This window comes from Brachyistius frenatus, unplaced genomic scaffold, assembly GCF_029030835.1.
Source record: "Brachyistius frenatus isolate BFR_SWC_R1_liver_20210118 unplaced genomic scaffold, ASM2903083v1 Contig_162, whole genome shotgun sequence".
NCBI classification, from domain to species: domain Eukaryota; kingdom Metazoa; phylum Chordata; class Actinopteri; family Embiotocidae; genus Brachyistius; species Brachyistius frenatus.
Window position 1 is genome coordinate 250729 of NW_027210761.1, and position 24272 is coordinate 275000.

At 43.1% G+C, this 24272-nt stretch overlaps 1 protein-coding gene across 2 annotated transcripts in view; it reads right to left on the reverse strand.

The window, feature by feature from the left end:
• Positions 1 to 1482: 1482 nt before the first annotated feature.
• The window catches only part of rnf19b (ring finger protein 19B), a 36821-nt gene continuing 14031 nt past the window's right edge, over positions 1483 to 24272 (reverse strand). Inside the window, exons 2-10 of one of the 2 annotated variants that reach the window (XM_069716793.1) lie at positions 21845 to 23168; positions 13051 to 13250; positions 10203 to 10347; positions 9865 to 10027; positions 7169 to 7283; positions 6123 to 6263; positions 5814 to 6003; positions 5312 to 5446; positions 1483 to 5222 (exon numbers count right to left, since the gene is read on the reverse strand). In XM_069716793.1, the coding sequence (XP_069572894.1) occupies positions 4775 to 5222; positions 5312 to 5446; positions 5814 to 6003; positions 6123 to 6263; positions 7169 to 7283; positions 9865 to 10027; positions 10203 to 10347; positions 13051 to 13250; positions 21845 to 22542 (2235 nt within the window). In that variant the 5' untranslated portion in view covers positions 22543 to 23168 and the 3' untranslated portion in view covers positions 1483 to 4774. Of the gene's footprint in view, positions 5223 to 5311; positions 5447 to 5813; positions 6004 to 6122; positions 6264 to 7168; positions 7284 to 9864; positions 10028 to 10202; positions 10348 to 13050; positions 13251 to 21844; positions 23174 to 24272 lie in introns of both variants that reach the window. The other variant, XM_069716792.1, reaches the window with a different exon arrangement.

Consider the following 24272-nt stretch of genomic DNA (forward strand, 5'->3'; position numbering starts at 1 on the left):
AAGAGACGCGACTGCGCTGCGGAAAGCTTCTCTTCGCTCCTCTACGTTCACTACTGCCATCTACTGGTGTGGACCGCAAACAGGGAGCTCGAGAAAAATAAAAAATATTATTGAATATGAATTGCAACTATATACTGTGTGATTTATGTTGTGCGTTCAGAAGATGTTTGGTCGTTGTTACTTCTAAGATTTTTATTTATTTATTTATTTATTTTTTTAAATATCCACTTGAACAAGAAGAAGAAAAAAGAAAACACAAGAAAAAAAAACCTACAAATATCATAAAGTAATTACTTGAATAAAATCCAAGATAAGCTCTCAGATAGAAATACGTTTTAAGAAGGAATTTTAAACGATATTACTGATTCAGCCGACCTGATTTACATTTAGATTTCTGGGTCATTTAAGAAAAAAAGGAAGAAAAAAAACCCCAGAGCTGGACGAGCTTCGTGGTATTTTTATAACGGAAATTACTATAAAAAAAAACAAAAAAACCCAGCCAGATTTCTTGCAGCGTGTTGCAGTAGAAGATCAGCAGGTCGCAGAATGTGTTCAGTAATGATTTGAGGCGACAACAAGGATCTCTGTAATAATGTTCGCTCCTTCGTGGCTCATTGTTCCAGCGATTAAATCTCTTTCTAAGGTTTTCATGGATGTCTTTGACAGTTTGAGCATCACATACTCAACATCGATATTCACCGTCTTCCACACGTCAAACAAATCCTTATGTGCATGTGATAATATGAGACTTTAAATGACATGGTTTTTACATGATTTTTTTTCTCCATATTTTTCATTTATTATTTAAAACCTTCATTTTTTTTTTTTTGGTCCATATTTATGATTTTTTTTTTTTTTTTACTTTTGTAATACAGCAAACATTTGATGCTCCAATCCAATAAAAGTATATTTTAGTTTCCTGCAGGCTGTCTGTGGCTGTATGTGCCCACATTTATGTTCATCAATGATCATCATTTCCAACCAAACACACTCTACATCAATGACATCTCAACAACATTGATTCACAAACGGGTTTTTTTTTTTTTTTTTTTTTCAGCTATTCGGTTTTTATACAATTATACAACTTTTTTTTTTTTTTTTTTACATTTTGAGTTGTTATAAAGCACAGAGGGAACTAACTTACATTAACAACAGCAACTATTGCAGTGCAGAGCAGCTATTCATAATATTACATCTTTTTCAGTTGAAATATCACCTGTGAAATATGATTTTTTTGTTGTTGTTGTTGTTGTTGTTTCACACAGGTTTATATTCTACGGAAAAACCACAATATTTCATCAGTGATTTTTGGTCTGACACAGTTGTAAAAGTCTTTCGTTAGATTTCCTCTCCCAGTATAATTGACAACAAATCCATTTCTTTGGTGCAACATCAGACTGTGTTTATTTATTTTTCCCCAAAAGGTCCACAATTTTGTCTTTCACAGTCCTGCATGTACAACATCCCTCCCAACCGCCCCCCCCCACCCCCCTCATGAGAGCGAGGGACTTTAACAGTGACAGGATGTACACTAACAGTATAATAACACTTAAAATATTGCTATCTATAAACTTCTAAACCTTTTCAAATGAGAACCGTCTGTGTCCTCCGACATTTCCGTCCATTAACACTCGTTCGGACTCTTCTCGGGGGAAGTTTGGGTTTTCCGTCCGTCAGCGTGTTTTCCCACAGGCAGAAACGAGTGATTAAGCGGAGACCAAACAAAGCACTGCCGAGTCACAGAAGCAGCTAGATCCATAAAGCTACTCTGAGATGAAAAAAAAAGAAAAAAGAAAAAGGTTTTCCCGAGTTGGATTCCTCGCCAGTTTTAAAGGAAAACCTGGTGGGAAACCTTTTTTTGAAACAGAAGCACAGAGGTGATACAAAGCTAAGGAACGTGATTAAGAAGAGCTTATTGGCATCAGTACTCCAAGTGTTTGGCTCCGAAGGTGACACTGACTGGTACAAATTATTAGTACGACATAAATTAATAAAAGAAAATACGAATACTTATAGTCCTTGCATCACAAAACTGATAAAAAATAACTAAAAAAAATAATAATCTTGAAATATCTTTTAAGTTAAAAATGTTAAAAATGTTTTGGAGCCAAACTCTTTTTTTTTTCTTCTTTTTTTTTAAAGTTACATCCAAACTGAAAAGGCCCTCTGGTAGGTGATTCATTTTGGTTGTACCACAGACTTTAGTTTGCAACTGAAGTAAACTCACTTATAGCAACAGATGATGAAGAGAAAAACAAAATAAAAAAACAATAAAAGATAAATTCAGATAAAGTGCACAAGTGCTCATTCAACAAAACAAAGTGGGAAACATGAATACAATCATCAGCAGTTCATTCACACAAGAACACACACAAGGTGGGAGTGGGACAGACGGACGGGTGAAACAAAACCACCAAATAGCAGTTGGGTGCGTGTTTGTGTTGTTGTTGTTGTTGTTGTTGGTCAGCGAGTGTCGATAAGGCAGGCAGGCAGCCGACTAACATGAACAAACAGTGACAGATTTCTGAGAGTGACACGAGATCAAAGAGCAGCATCAGCTGTCCGGAGGTGAAGTCGACTCCACTTCTGCTCTATTTTAATTCATCTGTTGTTGTTTTTGTTTTTTAAACCAAATAATCCAAACATTTTTTGATTGCAGCTTTTCCACTGTGAGGATCTGCTGTTTTTTTGTTTGTTTTTGTCATATATGATATTAAACTGGTTTACTTTTTGTTTTAGGCTCTTAAGTAGTTAAAATAAATATACATTTTGTTTTATCGCCTATTTTTTGTCTTTAATAGCATAAATGTTTCAACTCTGCTCGACTGGTTCAATCGTCTGATGTCGTGCAGCACCGTAGTTCATCTTTCGCTGTATTTAAATGTGTTACATAATTCAAAATGGACTTGACTTGGTACTGAACTGCTAATCTAACTGCTAATAATAGAAGTCCTGTGATGCTCTGCAAAACGAAAGCAGGCGTTTCTCACTGGATTCTGACATTTCATAGAAAAAACGGCTGAATGACAATTGAGAAAATAATCTGCAGAGTAATCGATAATTAAAAATAATCGTTGGCAGCAGCTCATATTAGCATAAACAGTTAGTATAGTTACAGTGTTTTATACATTCAATTACAACGTTTGACCTCTAATGTTATATATATATATAAAAAAAAAAAACCTTCGTACAAATTCAAATAAAACCCTTCAAATTCAAAGTTAACCAGAAAGCTCTGGAAAAAGAGCTTCTTAGTGGACATTAAAACATGCTGCTTGTTACTCACGCCGTCCATCTACGTTTCAATTAAGTTTCTTATTATAGTCGCTTATTGTGAGAGTTTCTGGGAATATTTGACTCCCGTTGCATTTTTCTTTTTTCTTTTTTTTTCACCACCGTTTTTAATTCTCTCGTCTTTTACCGCGTTGCATATTTATTTATTTTTCTCCACGACACGTTAACGTGGTTTGAAGTGAATGAACCAGAACCTAAAATGGAAAGCCAGAGTTGCCCTGCTGCTCTAATAAGTGGATCCTCAAACGCGACCTGTTATTTGCAGACAGTCGAGGCCACCAGAGGGCGACGCGTTCATGCAGCTCCTACAAAACTGTTCCAACGACGTGTTTAAGTGTTGCGGAGCCGCAAGAGTTACAGGAAGTCCAACACAGTTTTCTATTTAGATAAGATAAGATAAGAAAAAAAAAAAAAAAAATCGTAGAAAACCGGCAGGACTTTTAAAATTTCTGCATCTTTTGAGATTACCATTATATTATGGTATAATGTTTAATAAATTGAAGTATCTCAGTAGGTTAGTTGCGACATGATAAATATTTGTTTGATACAGATCTGTGTAAAAACAAACGAGTCAAATAGATTAAAACGTCTCCTCTCACCACAGTTGCTGCAGGATTTGCTGCGTCACTGTCAGAACTCTGTCACTTACCTTTGTAGCATAGACGCTTATTGTTTGTCCCCATGTCCATAATCCCAGTCTTCCTCCTCCTCCTCTTCCTCTGTGCAGGGAAAGTGCAGCTTCGTCCTCTAAAAAGTAAACTTGAACTTTCACCAGTGTAACAGAAACTCGCTGCACTTTTAAAACCTTCCACGCAAGGAATGGCTCATGCAGACTCATGCACACAGCAAACAATACAATTTCAAGGTCGTCTGAATATAAATAGAGGAAGGAAAAAAAAAAAAATGAAAAAAAAAATGAAAATAAAGCCACAATAGTTGAGTAGAAAGTCTACATTCATTCACACAGTTATAAACATCCTCTTCGTCCTCGGCGAGCATCCGTTTCCCCGACGATCCTCGTCTCTCTGCCGTGCTCGGTGACGTCACCTTATTTCATAATTTCAGTTTTGCAATATTTCTTGTGGAAAATGTGTACTTTTTTTTTTTTTCTTCTTCTTCTTTGTTTTTTTGTGTTTTTTTGTGTTTTTTTTTTTTTTTTTTTTGCTTAAGTAGCCAAGGCATTTTGCACCAAGGAGTAAACATAAATCATCGTCTTATAAATCTCAGAGGTAGAACACTGACAATTTTCTCAGAGAGGAGATTGGCAGGTAGATACGTAAGACAGACAGACAAAAGTAAACAAATGCTGTCTGTGTTTAAGACGGCGTCTTGTGAGTCGCAGAAGCAGCAAACGAGAGATGACGAGAGGGAGAGAAGCTATGAAGGAAGGGAGAGCTTGAGTGTTGGGGGGTGGGGGTGGGGGTGGGGGTGGGGGTGGGGGTCGGTTAGTCTTTGTGCAATCCTGAGAGCTGCAGCTCTCTCAGACGTAGAGGATCACGTTGCTGTCCGCGGGACAGCGAAGGCCTTCGGTGGACGGGTTCAGGGCTCGGCAGGAGGCCGGCTGGGGCTGCTGGCCGGCGGCCGGGCGGCAGCTCTTCGGGTGAGGCGAGTCGCAGTCGTCCGACGTGAGCTCCGCGATGTCGTCCGACTGAGTGTCCGACATCTCCAGGTCGCTGCGGATGCTCTCCGGCTGAGCCAGGGTGACGTCTCTGAGCCCCTCCCTGATGGACGCCCCCGGCGACAGGCCCAACGCCGAGCCCGACAGAGCCCCGCCCCTCCTGGAGCTGCAGTCCTGAGGCTCCTCCCCTCCCGAGGCGGTCGCCATGGCAGCGGAGCCCGGGTGCGGGGTTAGGTCCTCTTCGCTGGTCAGGCAGAGATGGCTGGGTTTGGTCTCGATGTCCACCTGGATCTCCAGGTTGGTGCACTCCCTGTGGACAACGACAAGTCAGCCGGTGGGGAGAGGAGAGGGGAAGGGGAGGGAGGGGGAGGAGGATGAAGGTCGAGTCTCCTTCCTCACCTGTCAGGTAGGGTGTAGGAGGAGATGATGGATCCGGCCATTCCTCGGGTGCTGGCGCAGTCACTTCCTGCTCCCAGGCTGCCCGTCTCTCTCTGGGACGACTCTTTAGCGAGCTCCCCTGCTTGCACCTCCAGTCTGGAGAAACAGAAACAGCTTTATTCATCACTTTTGCTCCTTTGTGAATATTTAGCATGAACAGAGACAAAGAAACAAAACATTAACCAGAATTTAAACTCCGAGCAGACCATCAAAAAAATACATTTTAGTACCCACAGCTTGTTTGCGTTGATGAATATATCAACTAAGGATCAATAAATTTGGTTTTAGATTCATTGGTTTACTGGTTTTAGATTTAAACTAATCTAAAAGAAAAAAAAGGGAAATATTATTGTATATTTGAGCAACAGAAGCAGCTTTGTCATTAAACTTCCTGTGAACACAGTATTTTATATGACATTTCCCGTCTCCTGAACTCTTGAGTTACTTCATCTTTATTGCTCACCTGCTGTATTTGCTGGTCCGAGTCCCCAGAGCGCCGCCGGCCAGCGTGTTGAAGTGGGGCGTGTCGCCCAGAGTCCCCGGGGCCACGGAGAGACCCTCGCTGGGGGAGGTGGTGCTCAGACCGCTGACCGCCCCGTCCAGACTGCTCTCGCCGAGGCTCGGAGACTTCAGGGCTCGCCACGCGTCCGCCACTGCGGAACCAGACGGACAGAGATTCCTTTCAGCGCATTCAAAACCCGGTTTGAAGATTGGACCGGTCGTCTCCTGGTCGTCCACCGAACTAACAACGTCATCGCTCTCGCGCGCTCACCTGTGATCGGTCCGTCGTCCTCATCGAAGTCGATCCGCACGCCGCGTCCCTTCCCTCTGCTCACGCCACAGCCGCCTCCTCGGCACAGAGAGATGGGCACGACGCCGTACACGTAGGCCAACATGATGGGCACACCGATGCCTGCAGAGGGACAGCGGAGGGACAGCGGAGGGACAGCAGAGACAAACGCGTGGTGAGAACATGTTCACTCTGTTTGGACAATTTTAAAAGGACCTGATTTATTGTTTTTCACAGAGTTGATCCCAAACAAACAAACAAAAAAAATGGATCGTCAAGTGTTACAAAAATTTTGAATACGGCTTTGTTAAAAAAAATAATTCCCTAGCGGAAACCTGACTGCACCTCTGGCCTGTCAATCAAAGAGACACGCCCCCAAACATACACATTTTTCAGTCCTAATATCCAATTCATGACGTGAATATTTTCAGACAGACCACCAGAAAACTAATAAGGTGGAGGAACTTTAGGGAATGAAACCAGAATGACTTGAGGAGAAAATGTATTGACTTTGTATTTCAGGAGTGACTTTGAAAGTCTATGGAGCCGGAGGCTTTTTGAAGACAACCCCTAGTGGCCATCGGTGGTATTACACCTCAAGGCACTTTGTATTGTCCTAATTTTTCAGACCCAGAAGCTACATCTACTTTATATATATATATATATATCATATCATAGCCTATGGGCCTGACCTGTGAGGGACACCGTATGACCCCAATAAAGTTAAAGAATTATGCAACAGATAAAAGAAGAGAAAGAAAAACAGCAAAGGATGTTCAAAAAAACTGAAAATAGAGTATTTATGCTTGAGGCTTTACATCTTAACGAAATGTGTCATAATTTGTTTTTCATCCCTTCTGTCAAAGTAAAAACGGCAAAACCATTTTAGATCAAAGCTCTTCCCCGACTCCGACAGCGACGTGTCTCGACGGCCGAGGAAACAAACTGTCCCGGGTTTGTTTTGGCCATCAGCCTCCGAGATACACGGCGCATTTTAGACGACGGCCTCGTCGCGTCGCGTCGCTTACCCACGCTGACAGCTGCGATGACGGGGGCGGTGATGATGGACAAGGCCACGCCCCCCGTGATGGCCAAATTCCTCCTGTGGCGGGACGTCTTCTTCAGCTCGTAGTGGGCGTGGATCTGCAGGCGGAGGAGAAGGACGGAGGCGGTTTGACACGATCGTAAAACACAACACGGAGCGACGGAGATCGAAGCAGAGACGACCGTTGGTGAATTTAAAAAGGAGAAGAACGTAAAAACAGAAATCATCTGCGTGTCATTTTGAAGGAAAAATGCCAAAACTTCACCGGATCCAGCTTCTCAAATGTAAATATTTGTAGGTTTCTTGGTGGTTTATTAAAGCACAGTGAAGTGAATATATTAAACAAGTAGCCTGGAATCTGGATATTCAGCTTTGGAAACTTGTGATGGGTATTTTCATTTAGAAGATTTACAATCTACAAACATGACAGACAAATATGATTTCTGGCATTAACAATCTTATAAATTGATAATTAAGTGTCACCACAGCTACGCAACTAACTTCAATAGGAAACAAACATCCTGCCAGAAAAACTCAAATGTTTCCTTCTTATTTTTGACCTGGAATAAACCGTAAACTTTTCCCTGAACCCGCCATCTTTATTTCCTCCAGACTTACTGAGAAACAAAGTCATAACTCCAAATGTTTCCCAACCAATTAGAATTATTTTTCAGATTCTCAGAGTTCATCCTTTGTGACGGTGACAGGAACGTAACTGTGGAGAAGTTTAAAGTATATGAAATATTAGATGTGTAATTTGTAAAGTGTTTCTGCAGAATATTAAAAAAAACCAGATGTTGTTGAAACCACGAATTTAAAAACAACCTTTGTTGTACAGATATATGCTGCAGTACAATCTGGACCTACTTACTAACACTAACACGAAGCACGTGTATGAACACGGACACAGAAATCTTTTCAGTTCAGCCTCAGCGAGTGAACAACACTGTGACCCCGCGTCGAGCTTTTCCTGCTGCGATCCACTCTGAGTCATCTCTGATCTACATTTTATGCACAGACCTAGTTTTCTTCAACAGCCTTCAAAGCTTCTTTCGAAAGGACAAAATCTGTGTCATGACTTGTTGCGGAGGAACGAGGCGGCGCTGAAACGCTTCCCGGAGCGTCTCACGGGCTGTAATTCTCTCGACCAAAGCTTCAAGACATTTAGAGACATTGGAACATGAAGATTGTTGTGTTTATACAGTACGTGTTCAATTAAAATGATCAAAAAAAGCCTTTTAAACACTTATTTTTACAGAAGAGGCAGCGATGATGTTTTGTACCGCAGTGACTGATTTTTTTTTTTTTTTTTTAAAGTTACGTCACTTTTATTAATAAGGAATTTTTCGGAAAAACTGAGCACATGATTCTTTAAAAATGAGAACTACATGATGTGCAGTACAAAAATAACCATAGAAAGTGATCACATGCCTCTTTCTTCATTAGAGAGTACTTTAAAAAAAAAATAAAAATAAAAATGGAATTGCAAGTTTTGTCAATTCCCATAATTTTACCTTAAAACAAATTGTAAGAATCACAAAACTCTGCAGGAAAAAGTTGCGGCAAAATCAAACACTTTTGATTTTAACAATCACGGAAAACTCGGCAAAATCCTGGAGGGACTGAAAAGTGAACCGAACAAGAAACAGAAGATGAAAGTCACCGATTCATAACATTTGTTTTATCAAAACATTTAAGACGTTTTCATAACTTAAGAGATCATTTCTGATGTTTTAAAGACCCGACCTTCGATTACTTCGGTCAAACATGTGTTCTACTTGTAATAAGTCTGTCATTAGGTCAGCATGGTGGAAAGTGTCTGATGCTATTTAAAAGAAGTGAAGGTACTTTTTCCTCATTGCTAGGAAACATTCGATGCGGTGATAAAACCAGGACAGTGAACTGAAACTTAACACAGAAAAGATATTTGTTCTGTAACGTTGTAAATTCCAGATGGACGACGATTGTGAAAGAATGACGGCCGCCGTGATGCAAACTGTTCATAACTGTGGTTTTCTACTTCTGGTTTCTGCAGCAGTGTGGAAAGAAGATAAACATTAAGTGACCTAAAGATAGAGATTACAGATATTTTTTCTCAGTCAGCTTCAAAAGGAAGGAAATGATGAATGGAAATGTTTTGTAGTATCAGAGTGTAGTTCTGATGTGTGTAGAGTCGAAGATAACAACGGACCAACTGAGATTATGAACACGTAAATAATGTTTCACAATGCGTCTCGTTTCCTCTGAAACAGTGACTCCACGTCCAGCTTTTGCAACTTCTATTTCATTTTCTCAACTTTTTAAACAAAAAAAATAAAGCCTGTTGTTGCATTTTCAACAGCCTTGTTTTATCTGAACAAGAAGACAAAACTAAAGTATATTCCGTATAGCATCGTTGAAAATGAAGAAAAAAAACCAAAGTATTCAAATTTGAGAAGCTGAAACACAGAAATATTTGCCTTTATGGCTTCTAAAGTCAGATCTCGCTGACAACTTCTTTTAACACTCAAATGTTCACTGAGAAAAAGAGCAGAGCCGAACGGAAAATAGCACAAGCAGGACGAAAAAGGACAAAAGTTAACTGTGGGATAAATGAAAAAATAACTGATCCGTCACAAAAAGACAAATAAGCTCAAGCTCCTTTTTCCTACAATGTTTCACCCTGTGCAGGTTTCTCACCTTGCGGCCGACGTACACCGGGATGCCGATGACCATGGCGGGAACAGCGATGCCCGCGATGAGGGTGATGCCGACCGGAGCGCCGATCAGAGTTCCCAGCTGCCACAAAATCTTCTTCTTCCTGCTCCAAGGCTTCTTCCCCCAGAACGTACAGCCAGATGGACTGACGGAGGGAAACACGAGGGAGGGAGGAAGAGGAAGGGGCGGCGAAGAGTGAAAGATAAGGGGAGGAGGGGTGGTGGTGGGGGAACAATGCACAGTTAGGGAAAAAAAGTGAAAGGTGTGATGCTGGTCGGCAGTCTGCATGACACGAGCAGGAAAACGGGAACTGCGAGTACCTGAGGTAGTGCAGGTCGGAGATCTCCTTCATGCAGAGCCAGCAGAACTCGCAGCCGCAGACGGCACAGGTCATGTGATTGCAGCTCCCATCATTCATCTTGATGATGTAGGCGCCGCAGCGAGGGCAGGGCTTTATGTCGTCAGCTGGAGAAGGAAAGAAGACAGATTTATCAATCAATAAATCCGGCTGGAAAATGAAGTCGCTGAAGTTATTCCGACATCTTAGGACGCAGGCCAACGCTTCGGTCCTCTGCAGCCCGAGGTTTCTGATGTTTGACATGTCAATCATCCCTACAACGAGTCACTCAGTCAGTCAAGCAATTTGTTTAAGGTGCAGAATCACCGACATGTTCCCGACACACTTCACAATTACAAACACTACGTAGAGGAGAACACAGCAAATTAAATAATAAAAGTTAAGTGAGACAACCACGTTAAAACATAAATAATAACATACGAGACAAAACAGCGGCTGATAAAATCATAAAATTGAAATATTTACTTATGTTGTAGCACTAAAATAAATACACCGTTGTGATGAGAGGATCAATACCTGCTAGTTAGCTTCGCGTAAAGAGTTTAAATTAGGAGAAACAGCTAGCTTAGCTCTGTCCAAATGTAACAAACTTCCATTTCAATGAAGTCAATGAACCATCGGTGGTATTTAATGAAAACAGGAAACAGTAAGGTCTCTGCTAAAAGATACCATGACTGACACATAACAACAGTCTGACACATAACCCAACCATAAAAACACAACTTATGAAACGATCACAGTAGAACACGTTCATTTGTAAAGTTTTGAGGTGCTCATCGTTGTTTCCTCTTTTCTGCATGCTCAGCTAATGACGACGATATCAATCTCCTCATCTCACTCCCGGCAAGAAAGTTAATAATATTTCCCAAAAATATCCATTTAATATGGCCGACTTTGTAGTTAATTCAAAGCTTTTCCTTTTGAAAAGCTTAAGAGTTCAATTGGTTTCTAGAATAATTGTCCTCTTTGCTTGTTTAATTGTTGTCAATAAGATCAAACCTCATCACGGTAATGGATTCCACGTTTGCTGCACTTTACGTTCTCTAATGCACTTTCAGGAAAGAAAGCCAAGAAACCAGGAAAAAAAAAGAAAAAGAAAAGAAAGAAAGAGCCAATTCACGGTGTTTGAATTCTGCCGTCTGTGAAAACTTTCAGCTCTTTAAAGGGCGTTTTGAACCTGACGCCACAAATATGGTCGAAGCGCTTGTTTGCCTGATCTGTATTCTCCTGTCTGTCTGTCTGTCTGTCTGTCTGTCTGTCTGTCTGTCTGTCTGTCTGTCTGTCTGTCTGTCTGTCGGCGTCCAGCTGACAAGGCAGCAGGTAGGAACTGACAGCGAGGGAGCGGCCCCGACCGTCTCATGAGTCAGTCCCTCTGAATACTTGGCAAAGAGAGGCGGACTGGAAGCGGCGAATTAAGGAGGGAAGAGAAAAAGGACGAGCGAAGGCAGCTGGGCAGATTTACTTAATGGATTTTTAATCAAAATCGGATTAAAGACACGCATGTAAATAAGGAGGTTTCGCACGCACGGCCACGGATGTGTGCCGGGATGTTTACGTTTGGATCTGTTATCACTACGGCAACGAGCGGGGCTTCTCCCCATCCTGAAAGTTTAGAAGACGGTTTAATTGTTGTACAAATAATTACAATGAATGACTGAATTGTGTGTCTCTGTTTATTTTATGCGGTTATAGTATGAATCTAGTCCTCGTTGTGCGATCAGATCTGGAAAAAAAACACGTAAATACAAAGATATTACTACCAATGACAGGTACCAGTAATTAAATTTGTTGGGCACAAAGAGATGTCGTCATTAAAAAACAAAAACAAAACAAAAAAAAACACCATTTAAGCCTCAAACTGTAAAAAAAAAAAAAAAAAAAAAAAAAAAAACACGCCATGGAAACAGACTTCTGGTAGTTTAATCCAGATGTTTTGATACAAATTCTAACAATTATGCAAAATGATTGCAGCCAGCTCCATTAATTGCAATCAAGACATTTTTTTTTAAATTATTGTGGAAGGCCAAACAACACAAATTTTCGCCAACAAGTCGACGAGAGGATTGATATCATGTTGGTGTCTGTCGGTTGAATTAAGTTACAACCAGCTTCGCATTTAAAGTGCTGAAATTACATTTTTCAAGTTTCAAAATGTTAAAAGTTAGTGAGTTTTTTTCAAGTCCCGGTATAGTAAACTGATAATTTGCAACATTAATCCGATCCATTTAAAAACTGCACCAACAGAGTGGTGATATTGTTTTCTGCACTTATTCTGCAGCAAGCGGATGAATTTAGAAGAACTAGCAGAACTAAAATCATACTGTGAAAGAACTTTCAGGAAGCAACTAAAATGTTTTTGGGTGACATTTTAAAATGCGTTTTGACAGGATGTGCGGCGACCGCAGTCGTGAAACTACCAAGTGGAGAAGCTGCGATATAAATAGCGTCTCGCGCTCGCCTGAACGCCTCACTCCTCCCCCAGCGGTGGGAAATGCAGAGGAGCTGGCAACCAGGCGCGAGACGAGCTTGACTCAGCGCTCTGACAGATTGAGGAGACTGACATGTGATAAGGACTGACGGAGACGGAGACGGCGAGACAGAGACGCAGTGAGATCTCGCAGGTGTGAAAAATACTTGCAGGTCGGAAATGCCGCGGGGAGAAGATTTTATCTTTATGTTTATGTCTGCGTCAGGCGAGCGAGCGCACACCTGCGCAGTGTGTGTGTGTGTGTGTGTGTGTGTGTGTGTGTGTGTGTGTGTGTGTGTGTGTGTGTGTGTGTGTGTGTGTGTGTGTGTGTGTGTGTGCTCACCTGGTCCCTGCTCCTGTGTGTAGCTGGGTGAGTGGTTGCTGTGGGTGTGCAGGGATTGCGCTCTCTGTTGCCGGGCCGAGTCGCAGGTCTGGTTGGGGTGCCAGGCCTGTTTACAGTGGTAGCAAAACTCCGCGCCGCAGCCTTCCCTGCGACACACCAGCCTGGGGCAGCTGGCGCAGCCCGAGGCGATGACGGCGAACCTGACAGGGAAAGAGAAAGGAGAAGAAGAAAAAAATAAATAAATGAGGTCGATTCGTACAGCCGAGCATCACGGCAGGATGTGTAATACACCTGCCGGTCCACTAGAGGGCAGCGCGTCTTTGGGACCGTCGGGGGAGAGTTCAGGTTATTTAATAAAATAAAAGTCAGAGAAGTTGTTTCAGGGTTCGAGTCCAAAGGAAAGGGAAGTGGATTTGGTGTTTTGGTAACCAGCCGGTCGTGGTTTTGTTTTTCTAACCTTAACCACCTGTTTTTCTTTCTAACCTTTACCTGGAGGTAAAGACACACGAGAATTTATGCCCTAGTGGACCGGTAGGTGTATTACATGCTTTGCCGCTATACATTGGTTTAATTATCAGGTCAGAATAAATCATAATTTATAAGTTTTGAGGAACTGATTAGCAAATAATCCTGCGTTGAGGCACGATTAACAAGCTCGAGCCACGTCCACAAACAGCTTTGACAGCTTGTGAGCTCGACCGAGCTGATTCTACACAAGTTGGTGCAAAAAACTGGGAAGAGCCAAAGTACTGATGGAGAAAGTCTAATAAAGATGAAGATATTTACACCAGATTTTTTTTTTTTTTTTTTTACCTACGTCCAAACTTTGAGGTTCTATAAATGTGATGAACCCTCACATGTAAGTTTGCACAACCAAGTGTTTGCAAACCGTCCTCACGATGCTGATCTTTGAGGGAATGGAGAACCTGAGAATAAAAAAATTAAAAAAAATGGAAGCATAACTGAATAAGCTGCAAGACAAGAGTCAGCATCGGTATGAAATATGTGACCAGGAAATTTGATATTAAATATTATTGTTTTATTTGAACTGATGAACGTCCCCGATTTGACTCCACCCATTTCGACACCGTTCAACAGCGTCACATACGGTATGAACCGTGTCTTCTGGTTGCAACATTTCCTCGCACAACCGCATCACGCTGACGGAAAGTTAAATGTTCAAACCCGAACCGCCGAGTTTAGCAACACGTAACCGAGATGTTAATTCAGAAAACGTTACGTAGCCGAAAAGCCCTCCGCAGACTGAGAGGAGAGGGCATTTGATCAATGGAGTAATCACTTACTAACAGCATTGAGAGGGGAGGGGGGGCTGAAGTCAATCAATATGGATTTCACAAAGTACAGTAGAGTGCAGAGTAGTGACACCAAAGAGACACTCAGACCGGCTGATAACTTTTAACTGGACTGCGTTCGGTGGCGGATTATTCAAGAAAGTGCCATTAATCATGAGGAAATAGAGAATATATTTCAGTGTATTACACCGAAACGAAACAAATCACTCGTCTTGGGCCTGACTTTGCTAAATGTAATCCAAAAACGTCACGACTTCCTTCAAGAAAAACTTGTAATTCTCACTGAAAATATACCCGAGTAATCCTCCACTTTATGTGCACCAAAGTTTATTCGTTCAGGGAAATATTGTTATATATATATATATATATATATATATAGCAAAATGCAAAGCATATTGGGATGATAAGGACAAAGCAGGAAATTCAAAGAAAAAGGGTGAGAGCCTGAAATATATAAGCGAGTGTCAATCACAGCAGAAATCACAAAGGGAAGGCCTTTCATGAACGGCTGTCACAAAGCTAAGTGGGAGAAAAACACGTTGGGGGAGTGAAAAACAAAAAGCCGGCAGTGACTTTTGTTTTGTTTTTTCCCACCCCGACGAAACAAAAGCCGCTGCCACTTTTCTGCAAGTTTTTTTTAAAAGTCGCCCTATTGAAAGGAAGAGGAGCGTGGAAGTAGCGATAACATGACAAAACTTGAAATTGCTTTGGCTCGCCTCCAACACAGCAGCCCCAACACGTCCCTCGTTACCGCCTCCTCCAGCCCCGATTAGCCCGTTCACAATTAACAGATATCAGATCGGAGAGTTCGCTTTCTCCTGACAAGACGAGGCACACGCGTTAAAAATAAATAAATAAATAAATCAAATAAAGTGTCATTCCTGCGAAGACGCTTTCAGCCTGTGAGGATTTAACCGTCACGTCTGGCTCCAAACATCAAACATACACCAAAAAAATAAAAATAAAATAAAAATAAAATCCAGGCTTCTTCTGTAATCACGAAACCAAAAACAGTTTTTAATGTTTTCGACGGGAATCAAAAGGTCACGCTCAACGCCTTCGATAAACGCATCAACTTTTCAATTTAAATGAAGCAAACAAAAACACGGATATGCCAGTGTTGCATTTCTGCGTTCCTGCAACATCAGCACTCTTGATTCAAGCTGTGCTAAACAGAAACAGAGCAGCCGAGTGTCAAATGACTAATGAACAAACTCCCTATGAGACAGACAATTTGTCCACCATTACTCTTTTTTTTTTTTTTTAAAGTCAATCTAACCGCCATGTGAAAAAAACAACAACCTTTATGTGAACTAAAATGAATCTCCTTAACTCTTATGCTGTAACTTTCCTGCGTGTTGTCATTGAGTTTTTTGTTTTTGTTTATGTCATTAAAATCTGCAGAGAGACACAAAAAGAGAAACAAGACCTGCTTTCAGCTAAATGCTAACGCCAGCATGCTCACAGACAGTGGCAGCTATAGTGTTTAAAATGTTCAATATCTTAGTTGATCAAATTAAGCTTATTAGGACTAAACACAAACTACAGAAGAGGCTAATAAGAATGTCATTAAGTTTTCAGGTATTTGGCTGTAAACATTCAAAACTGGGTGAAATGTTGACCTGATGAAGAGGTTACAGTTCATCCCGACGGGGACTTCCCAAATTTCACGGCAATCTTTTCAAAGACATTTCACATAAAACCACAAATGTCAACCTGAGGGCTGCCCCCGACTAAAGGTTCTCAATGTTCAAGCACATAGTCGACTTGGCCACGCATGTTTGTGATATTCATTTACATTTTTAAACAGTTGGTTGATAATGGTTTGATAAAGATTATAATAAGTAGCTTTGTTAACACTGCGCTGCATCACATGAGAAATACAAAACCGTAATAAAGAACCTTTGAAATGTAACTCGTGCAACCGCATGCACGAAGCGAGCTGCCCTGTTAACGATTCAGAAACATCGCGTTAATTTATGACAACGCAGTATTTTGTTACTTAGACTAGAAGTGTCCGTGTCTACAGGCTACGGACAGATTATTGACAGTCAAGTCCGGAGGAAAGCTCGGCTGGGAACAAATCATCATTTGTGGGTTTCTTTCTTCCTGCGACTAAACGACCAATAAAAACCTGTTCGACGAAGAAGTTTCTAGTTGATTAAGGTTTAGTTGACGTAGTGGTGAAGCCCTTTGGATTCGTCCTCTTCCCTTAATGAATGTCTGCACTGATTTTCCAGACAATTCATCTGATCGTTGATGAGACATTTCAGTCTGGACCGAAGTGTTGGACCGAAGTGTTGGACCGAGCCAACGGGACATCCAGCAGCGTGTCTCACCAGCAGCTTCCTCTTCTGTCTCACTCAGCGCTGGGTTACGGTACAAAGCGCGAGCTGCCACAACCGCTTCCTCACGGCAGAACATCTCATGTCAACGCTGTCGCACAAGCGCTGGAGTCTAATGCAGCGCAAGGCAGCGATTGGAAGTGACGTCTCCGGGACGGGAGAGACAAACGGAGAGGGACAGACATAGGTGGAACAAAAGGCGATCCGAGGATGGTAGATAAAAATAAAAAAAAGGGGAGGAGGGGGGGGGGTGTAAGATCCTGAGCTGAGATGTAAGAAAGAAAACATGGCAGAGATGGGGGAGGAAGAGGAGGAAGAGGAGGAGGAGGAGAAGGGGTTTTATAAGTGCTGACACGCTGCGTGTTGAGAGGGAAACGTGCACAGACACCGAGAGCCACCTGGGAGCCACCTGGGAGCCCCTGCTGAACACAACACTACAACACAGGATGTGGTTAATGGCAGGCAGCATTTAACCCGACTCCCACACAAAACACACACACACACACACACACACACACACACACACACACACACACACACACACACACACACACACACACACACACACACGCACGCTAAACACACAGCGTTATGTTACGTGACAGTCAACGACAAAGGCACAAAAAAAGAAGACAAAAAAAAAAAAATCCAGAACAATGACACACACATCCAAGCTAGTGATCTGTTTAATTAAGTCCCAACTCCCGTTACCCCTGGCAACGCTCCCTCTATGCCGCATCGATAGTCGCCATAGCAACTGACAGCCAGAAGAGACGGCGGAGGGTCAGTCTTTGTTCTCACTGGATACTCGAGTCTGACAGTCACGCGGGTCGAGATCTTATTGGCCGGACGGGGAGAGCAGGTCGGAGGTGAACCGCGATGTGACGATGATGAAGAGGAGAAGTCGGAGACGATGAGCAGATGCCAAATATTTTTCTAAAAACACTGAAACTGAAAGACAGATGATTTTCAGTGTTTGTATTTGTCTAATGTGTCTGTTTTGGCTGATATCCGAGAACGATTTTGCCAAGTGAGCTTTTCTGATGCTTATCATAAAAAAAAAACATGCCGTTATCCTGAAGTGTTGACAAGAACTGAACCGCATAATGAGATGACGATGATCCATATCCAATGTCATCACATTATGCGGTTCAGTTCTCATCAACACTTCAGGATAACGGCACGTTTTTTTTTTATTTTTTATGATAAGCATCAGAAAAGCTTTTTTTGTTTATATTAATGAAGGGTTGCTCGACAGCCTTAAAAAAAACACACAAAAAAACCCCACTTAAATAGTCTGTCTCGTTACCATCATCTTCAGCCAGAAAAACCCGCAATGCAAACAGGCTGTAAAGCAGTGATGATTGATTTATTTGCCTCTTCAGGGCGGCACAACAAACATCAATAGATTTCCTCCTTATAAACAGCAGCTTATTTACACGTCATTTACTCTGAGTTGTGTTTCAGGCCACCGGACGAAGTGAAGTCGGTCTTCTCTGAAAGCATCTAAATCTTTAGCTGCTAAATGTCCCACTTCTCACCAGCCAGTCGTTAACCTCATCCGCCGGCTGTCCGGTCGGTGGGTTCAGGTAGCGATTTTAAGAGCCCGTTTGCTGAAAACATCTGTCTTCTGTTTGGTGCTTTCAGGTTGTGGTTTAAGAGCCGTAACATCTGTCTGCTCTTCGGTTTGAAAACATCGGTGTGCCGCAGCCAAAAGCAGCACTGATGAAAGCTGAGAAGCCAAATATTAAGTTTCTGGTTTATGAACCCAAAATGATGAAAGATGCTGAAACACTCCACAAAGCTGCAGAGTTGGGTGATCATTTCTCTTTTAGTTTTTCACTGTGTGTGACTCCTACACGGTCAAGTGGTCCAGTTTTAATGTGAAAATAAGGATAAGGGCAGCTTTAATACTACCTTACAGGACTGCAGTAGAAAACTGGCCATCAGGCTAACACACAGAAGTGTGTGAATTAAATGAAATGATCAGAAACCGTACTAAAAGCCTCTTAAATAAATAAGTGACTGGTAACGTCAGACGAGGACCGTTACAGTAAGTGGAGCTGTGCCGTTAACTGTAAATAACCTTTGTGTTTTTTCTAGTATAATTTTACGTAATTTATCCAAATCACTCACTGTACTCGTACTTATACACGTCATCTGACATCTATTAAAAAAAAAAATGAGATCGAAAAACCAGGTCACATTTACATAACCTTCCCACAACACACACACACGCACACGCGCACACACACGCACACACACACACACACACACACACACACACACACACTGTCCATTCTCAGCCATAAACCATAAACACTCCATTTACAGCTGCGTTGAAGAAATTCACACCTATTTCAATGTTTCCGTGGACGCCTCCTCTTGAGGAACCAACAGTCTGCCAGCAGCTCCGATGTGTGTGTGTGTGTGTGTGTGTGTGTGTGTGTGTGTGTGTGTGTGTGTGTGTGTGTGTGTGTGTGTGTGTGTGTGTGTGTGTGTGTGTGTGTGTGTGTGTGTGTGTGTGTGTTTGTGCTGCTGCTGTTTCCCTCCCGTCTGCAGCCCCGGCTGTTTGTGGTGAATAACAATTTGGACTTAGTCAACTTGCCTGACTTAAACAGGGGCTGAGTCACCACTGGCGTCAGACGGAGGATTGTCCCGGTAAATATGTAGGTCAGCGCTCGACCTCTCCTCCTATGATACTGGTGATGCACACACTCTCACAAACACTCTCACAAACACTCTCACACACACTTTGGTTTCGGTATATAATCACCCGGAAATGTTGTTAACTTGCGTCTTATCCCCTGCCTCATCTCTACTTACACAAGTTTCAATCCCCCGCCCCCCCACCCACTCCCCCCTAAAGTTCTTTCTTTTTTTTTTTTTCCATTAGGCCAGAATGTCCTCAAACAGCTTCCTACAGGCAGAGAGAATGAATATGTATGTATGTTAACTCATTGTTGGCTGGGATTTGCTGCAGCAGCCTGATTTTACACAGAAAGTACGCAAGGAACAGACACAGTATCCTGCACACACCGGGGGGGGGGGGAGCCCAGAGGTCCATTAACGCGCTCTACCTATGACAATATTTACAATATCGAACAGGAAACGCCTGTTGGGTTCATTTTAATCCCCACTGAGAGGGAAAAGTGTCCCACTCATGGATTTGTGCTCAGACTAAGCCTGCAGCTGAACACACAGCAGCAATTATAAAACTACAAAACCAAAAAAAAAAAAAGCTGGAAAATGCGACACATTAACCTGCTCACTGAAACCTGCATTTATAATCCTCAGGAAAACTGAAGTCATTCAATCAGCAGAAGAAACGGAGGATTCAAGATCACCAGAGGATGATTCATACTTTTCTTGTTGTATGAAATTAAATCTAGCACAGACAAAATGTCTTGTAGGACGGATGAAAACGGTGTTTCTTCTTCATGGTCCTCAGAGGTTGAACCCTCGTGTGTTCGTAGCTTCCTGTCTGTTACAATCACCATGAAAAAAATGAACAAAAACCACAAGCTGATCGCCAAGATAGTCGAGAAATAGAGAAGGACAGACGATGTAGCTTCAGGCAATGTTGAACTTACTTTCTGTAATTTAATAGTAGCATTAGTTATATATATATATAATAGTTATTGACTCTGTTTAGGACAAAATATCTGCAGCTTTCACAGCCTACGGACTTTATTTTAAGTAAAAAGTGAAAGTAAACTGTATAAAATGTGTGAAAAAAAAAAAATCCTCCTCTATACTTTTGTTTTCACAAACAGAAACAAAGGCACATCGAGTCAGATACCACAGATGCTACGGTTTTCCCCCTCAACGGTACCTGTATTACTGTACCAAACCTGAACTGAAGAATATCACTGAATATCTGCGTCGCTCGCTTCCCACACACCCACCACAAAAAAAAAACACACAAAAAAAAACACAAACACAATGAATCACTCGTGCTTTTTATGATGAAACAAAAACGCCTCTCATTTGTTCCAGAAACCCGATGAAAGCTCGCTGCTCTACCTCCAGACCCCGTCACCTTCCACTTTCTCTCTCTAGATCTGATCGGGGTTCACGCCGCTTCCTCTTTAACAGAAAAAAAACCACCAAACTATCACCGTGACAGCAGAAAGAAATGACATCAGAAAGAGGAAAAAGAGGAAGATGAAGGGTTAACAACGCTTCACGGCTACTGGCTGGATGATCATCACAGCCGTCCTCTCTCCAGCAGTGCTCAGAGAGGCTTATAGGAGATGACTTCTTCAGTCAAAACCAGATGTTAATTTGAATATTCCCCAACTTTGTTTATGTTTCCAGCCTTTGAGAAACTGATCTTAAAAACACATTACGGTTGTAACAACTTCCGACATCACAGCCTGGATTCACTCAAACATCCATCACAGAAAACGCCTGCGGGTTTCACAACACGTCTTTCTCACAGTAGTTTAGTTTCTTTTTCTCATATTGACTTCTTTGTTTTTATTAATTGCGCAAGGTGAATTCCCCTCCCAGCGAGTGTGGTAAAGCTGTTTTTTATTTGTTGTTGCGAAAACTTGATAATATCAGAGACAGGAAGATGGAGTCAGAGCTGAAACGTGTACAGCGGCGCTCAGACCAGCAGCTCAAATAAATGCTTCCTCTAACCTTCATGATGTTCATGATCAACATGACTTGAGGTTATTTTAACCCCAATTTCTACCCTAAAACGCTCCTTTTTTCCCATGAAGGCTGGTCAGCGTCCTCACACAGTCCCCTGATCCAGTGCTGATACAATACGTTGATTAATCAACAGGCAACTGACAGAAACTTCATTGACAACAATTCTAATAATCCATCAGTCGTCAATGACAAACATTCACTGCTTCCAGTTTCCCAAATTGAAGTTTTGCTTGGTTTCCCTGTTTTGTGTGACGGTAAACATCTGTGGCTTGTTGGACAGACGGAATAACTCCAAGACGTCAACTTGGTCACAATTTTCTGACATTTTTACAGACGACTAAAGAATCTGTAACACATGAAGCCCGGAGGAGACGGCAGGGTAAACACGTTCCACGTTATCACGGGAAGACAAAGAAAGGTAGAACAGGCGGAGGCGAGCATCAGACATGTGAGACATTAAGGACAGCGTCTTACCCGCAGTCGGGCGCCGGGCACCATCGGCAGTCCGGGTCGGAGGCGAGGCACCTCCTCAGCAGGAACTCCTCGTACTTCTCCAGCAGGGCGGCGTCGTCCAAGATGTCGGCCACCTGCCGCGGCGCCAGCCTCTCGGCGCACTCGGGGCAGCTGAGCTGGACTCGGCTCTCCGTGATCTCGATGCGCAGGTACTGGCGCAGGCAGCAGAGGCAGGAGCGGTGGCTGCAGCCCAGCAGCTCGGGCAGCTGCTCGGCGGGCTGGCGCACCAGGCACAGGGGGCACTCCAGGAGGTTGGCCTCCCCGGAGGAAGCGGCTCCGGCGAGGGACGGCTGGCTGGAGGAGAGCTGCTTCGAGGGCGTGCTGGAGGCTGCGTCCTCGGGGGTCGTGGCGGCGGCGGTGGTGGCGGCGGCGGTGACGGTGACGGTGGTGGTCGTCGTGGGCGTAGCGGAGGCCACGGCGGGCGGTGAACTCAAGGCAGAGGGGAGCACCTGTTGTTGCGTGTGGTGATGTTGGTGATGATGGGTTAAAGGGGCGGCCGCTCCTCCTTTGGGGACCCTGGTGCCCCGAGAGCCCCGCTTGCTGTGGAAGAGGCTGTGGAAGGAGATGCGGCCCTGGCGTTTTCCCGCCGCACGGCACTTAGGGTTGGGGACGCCGCTCACCGAGGAGTGGGGCGACTCAGAGTCCTTTTCTGATCCCATTTTCCCAGAGGAGGACACACAGGGCCGGTGATTGTCCCCGATACACGATGAAGTATCACAGAGGGACGCTGAGCTGCACAAACACACTCTGTCGGACACACAAGGGAGGATTTGTCCCCTTGTGAAAGCCAAACTGGAATGCAAATGCTTTTCAGGTTCCTGGCTGAGAAACTTGAGTCACCTCCTTCTCTTCCTTTTATGAGAAACAAAACACTGTCAGGAAAAGAGTGCGCGAGATGGCAGATGAACAGAAAATGAAAGAGATTACGCAAGTTCAAAAAAAAAAAAAAAATCCCCTTCAACTCCCAGAGTTTCACTCAAACTTGGCAGTCAAAAGGTCCAGGAAGTAGAAGAGGTGCCGAGGCTTTCATCTCTCCGGCAGATGTGGAGGTCAAACACAGCTGTAACTCTCGCTGTTAAACAAAAAAAGATTAATGTCAGTTTCTGTGAACGGCTCTCCCACGAAAACAGGGAGGGTGAAAAAGAGGAAAAGAAAAAGAGAATCCACAGATCCCGGTTCAGTCTGAAGACGTTGTGATAGTTCCTCGGTTTTTCATTTAATTTAATTCTCCTCAGCTCTCCTCGGCTCGCCTTCCTCTCGCTGAACGCCGGCCTCTCTGAACGGTCTGTTCTGTCAGGAAGAAGAGAGCAGGAAGTTAGCACAAAGAGCATGCTCAGTATGACACACACCTCTCTCCCCTCCTTTCCCTCCCTCCCTCCCCCCTCCCCTCCCCTCTCGCTCTCTCTCTCTCTCTCTCTCTCGCTCTGCCTCTGTTTCTGCTTTCTTCCTGGGTTTCGATTTGATCATTAACTCTTGTGACCCTGAACTGATCTGAATTTAAACAAACAAACAAACAAACAAACAAACACACGCACACACACACACACACATTAATGAAAGAAAATATGATCATGTATGTGTTAAGTGACCAGAATTGAAAGGTTAAATGGAACTAATTTGCACCGATGAGACAAATTAAACCCTCTAATTAAACACATGACATCATCAACAGGTCCGACCAGTTGTGTGTTCATGTGAAAGAAGGCGCTCTATCTCTTTCCATCATGCTGAGCACCGCAAGCTCTTCCTCCACTTCACACTGCGCTGCTAGTGCCGTTGCCATGGCGACGCTCACTATGAGCGAGGCAAACAGCGACCCACTCTGTGACTCTGGCACTTATGTATATACACACACACCCGCACCCACACACACACACACACACACACACACACACACGCACGCACACACACACAACACACGCACACACACACACACACACACACACACACACACACACACACACACACACACACACACACACACCTTCCATGTGTGCATACACACCACACAAACAACACGCACAAGCACACACTCATAAACAAATGACAATTTTCTGTAAATAAACAAACATCTCCAAATGCAAACACCACACACACACACACACACACACACACACACACACACACACACACACACACACACGCACACACACACACACACACACACACACACACACATCTCCGAATGAACACACACAAATGTGATAACTACCGTATGTATGCACCAACACACACACACATATTCTCACATCTAAAAATACACACGTACACGCAAAAATGACCCAGACACACACACATGAAAAGAAACCACGCTGTCGAAGAGCACACTCAATCTGAAAATCACTCGTCACACACACTCCAAATATATGCACACACAACTGCACAATAT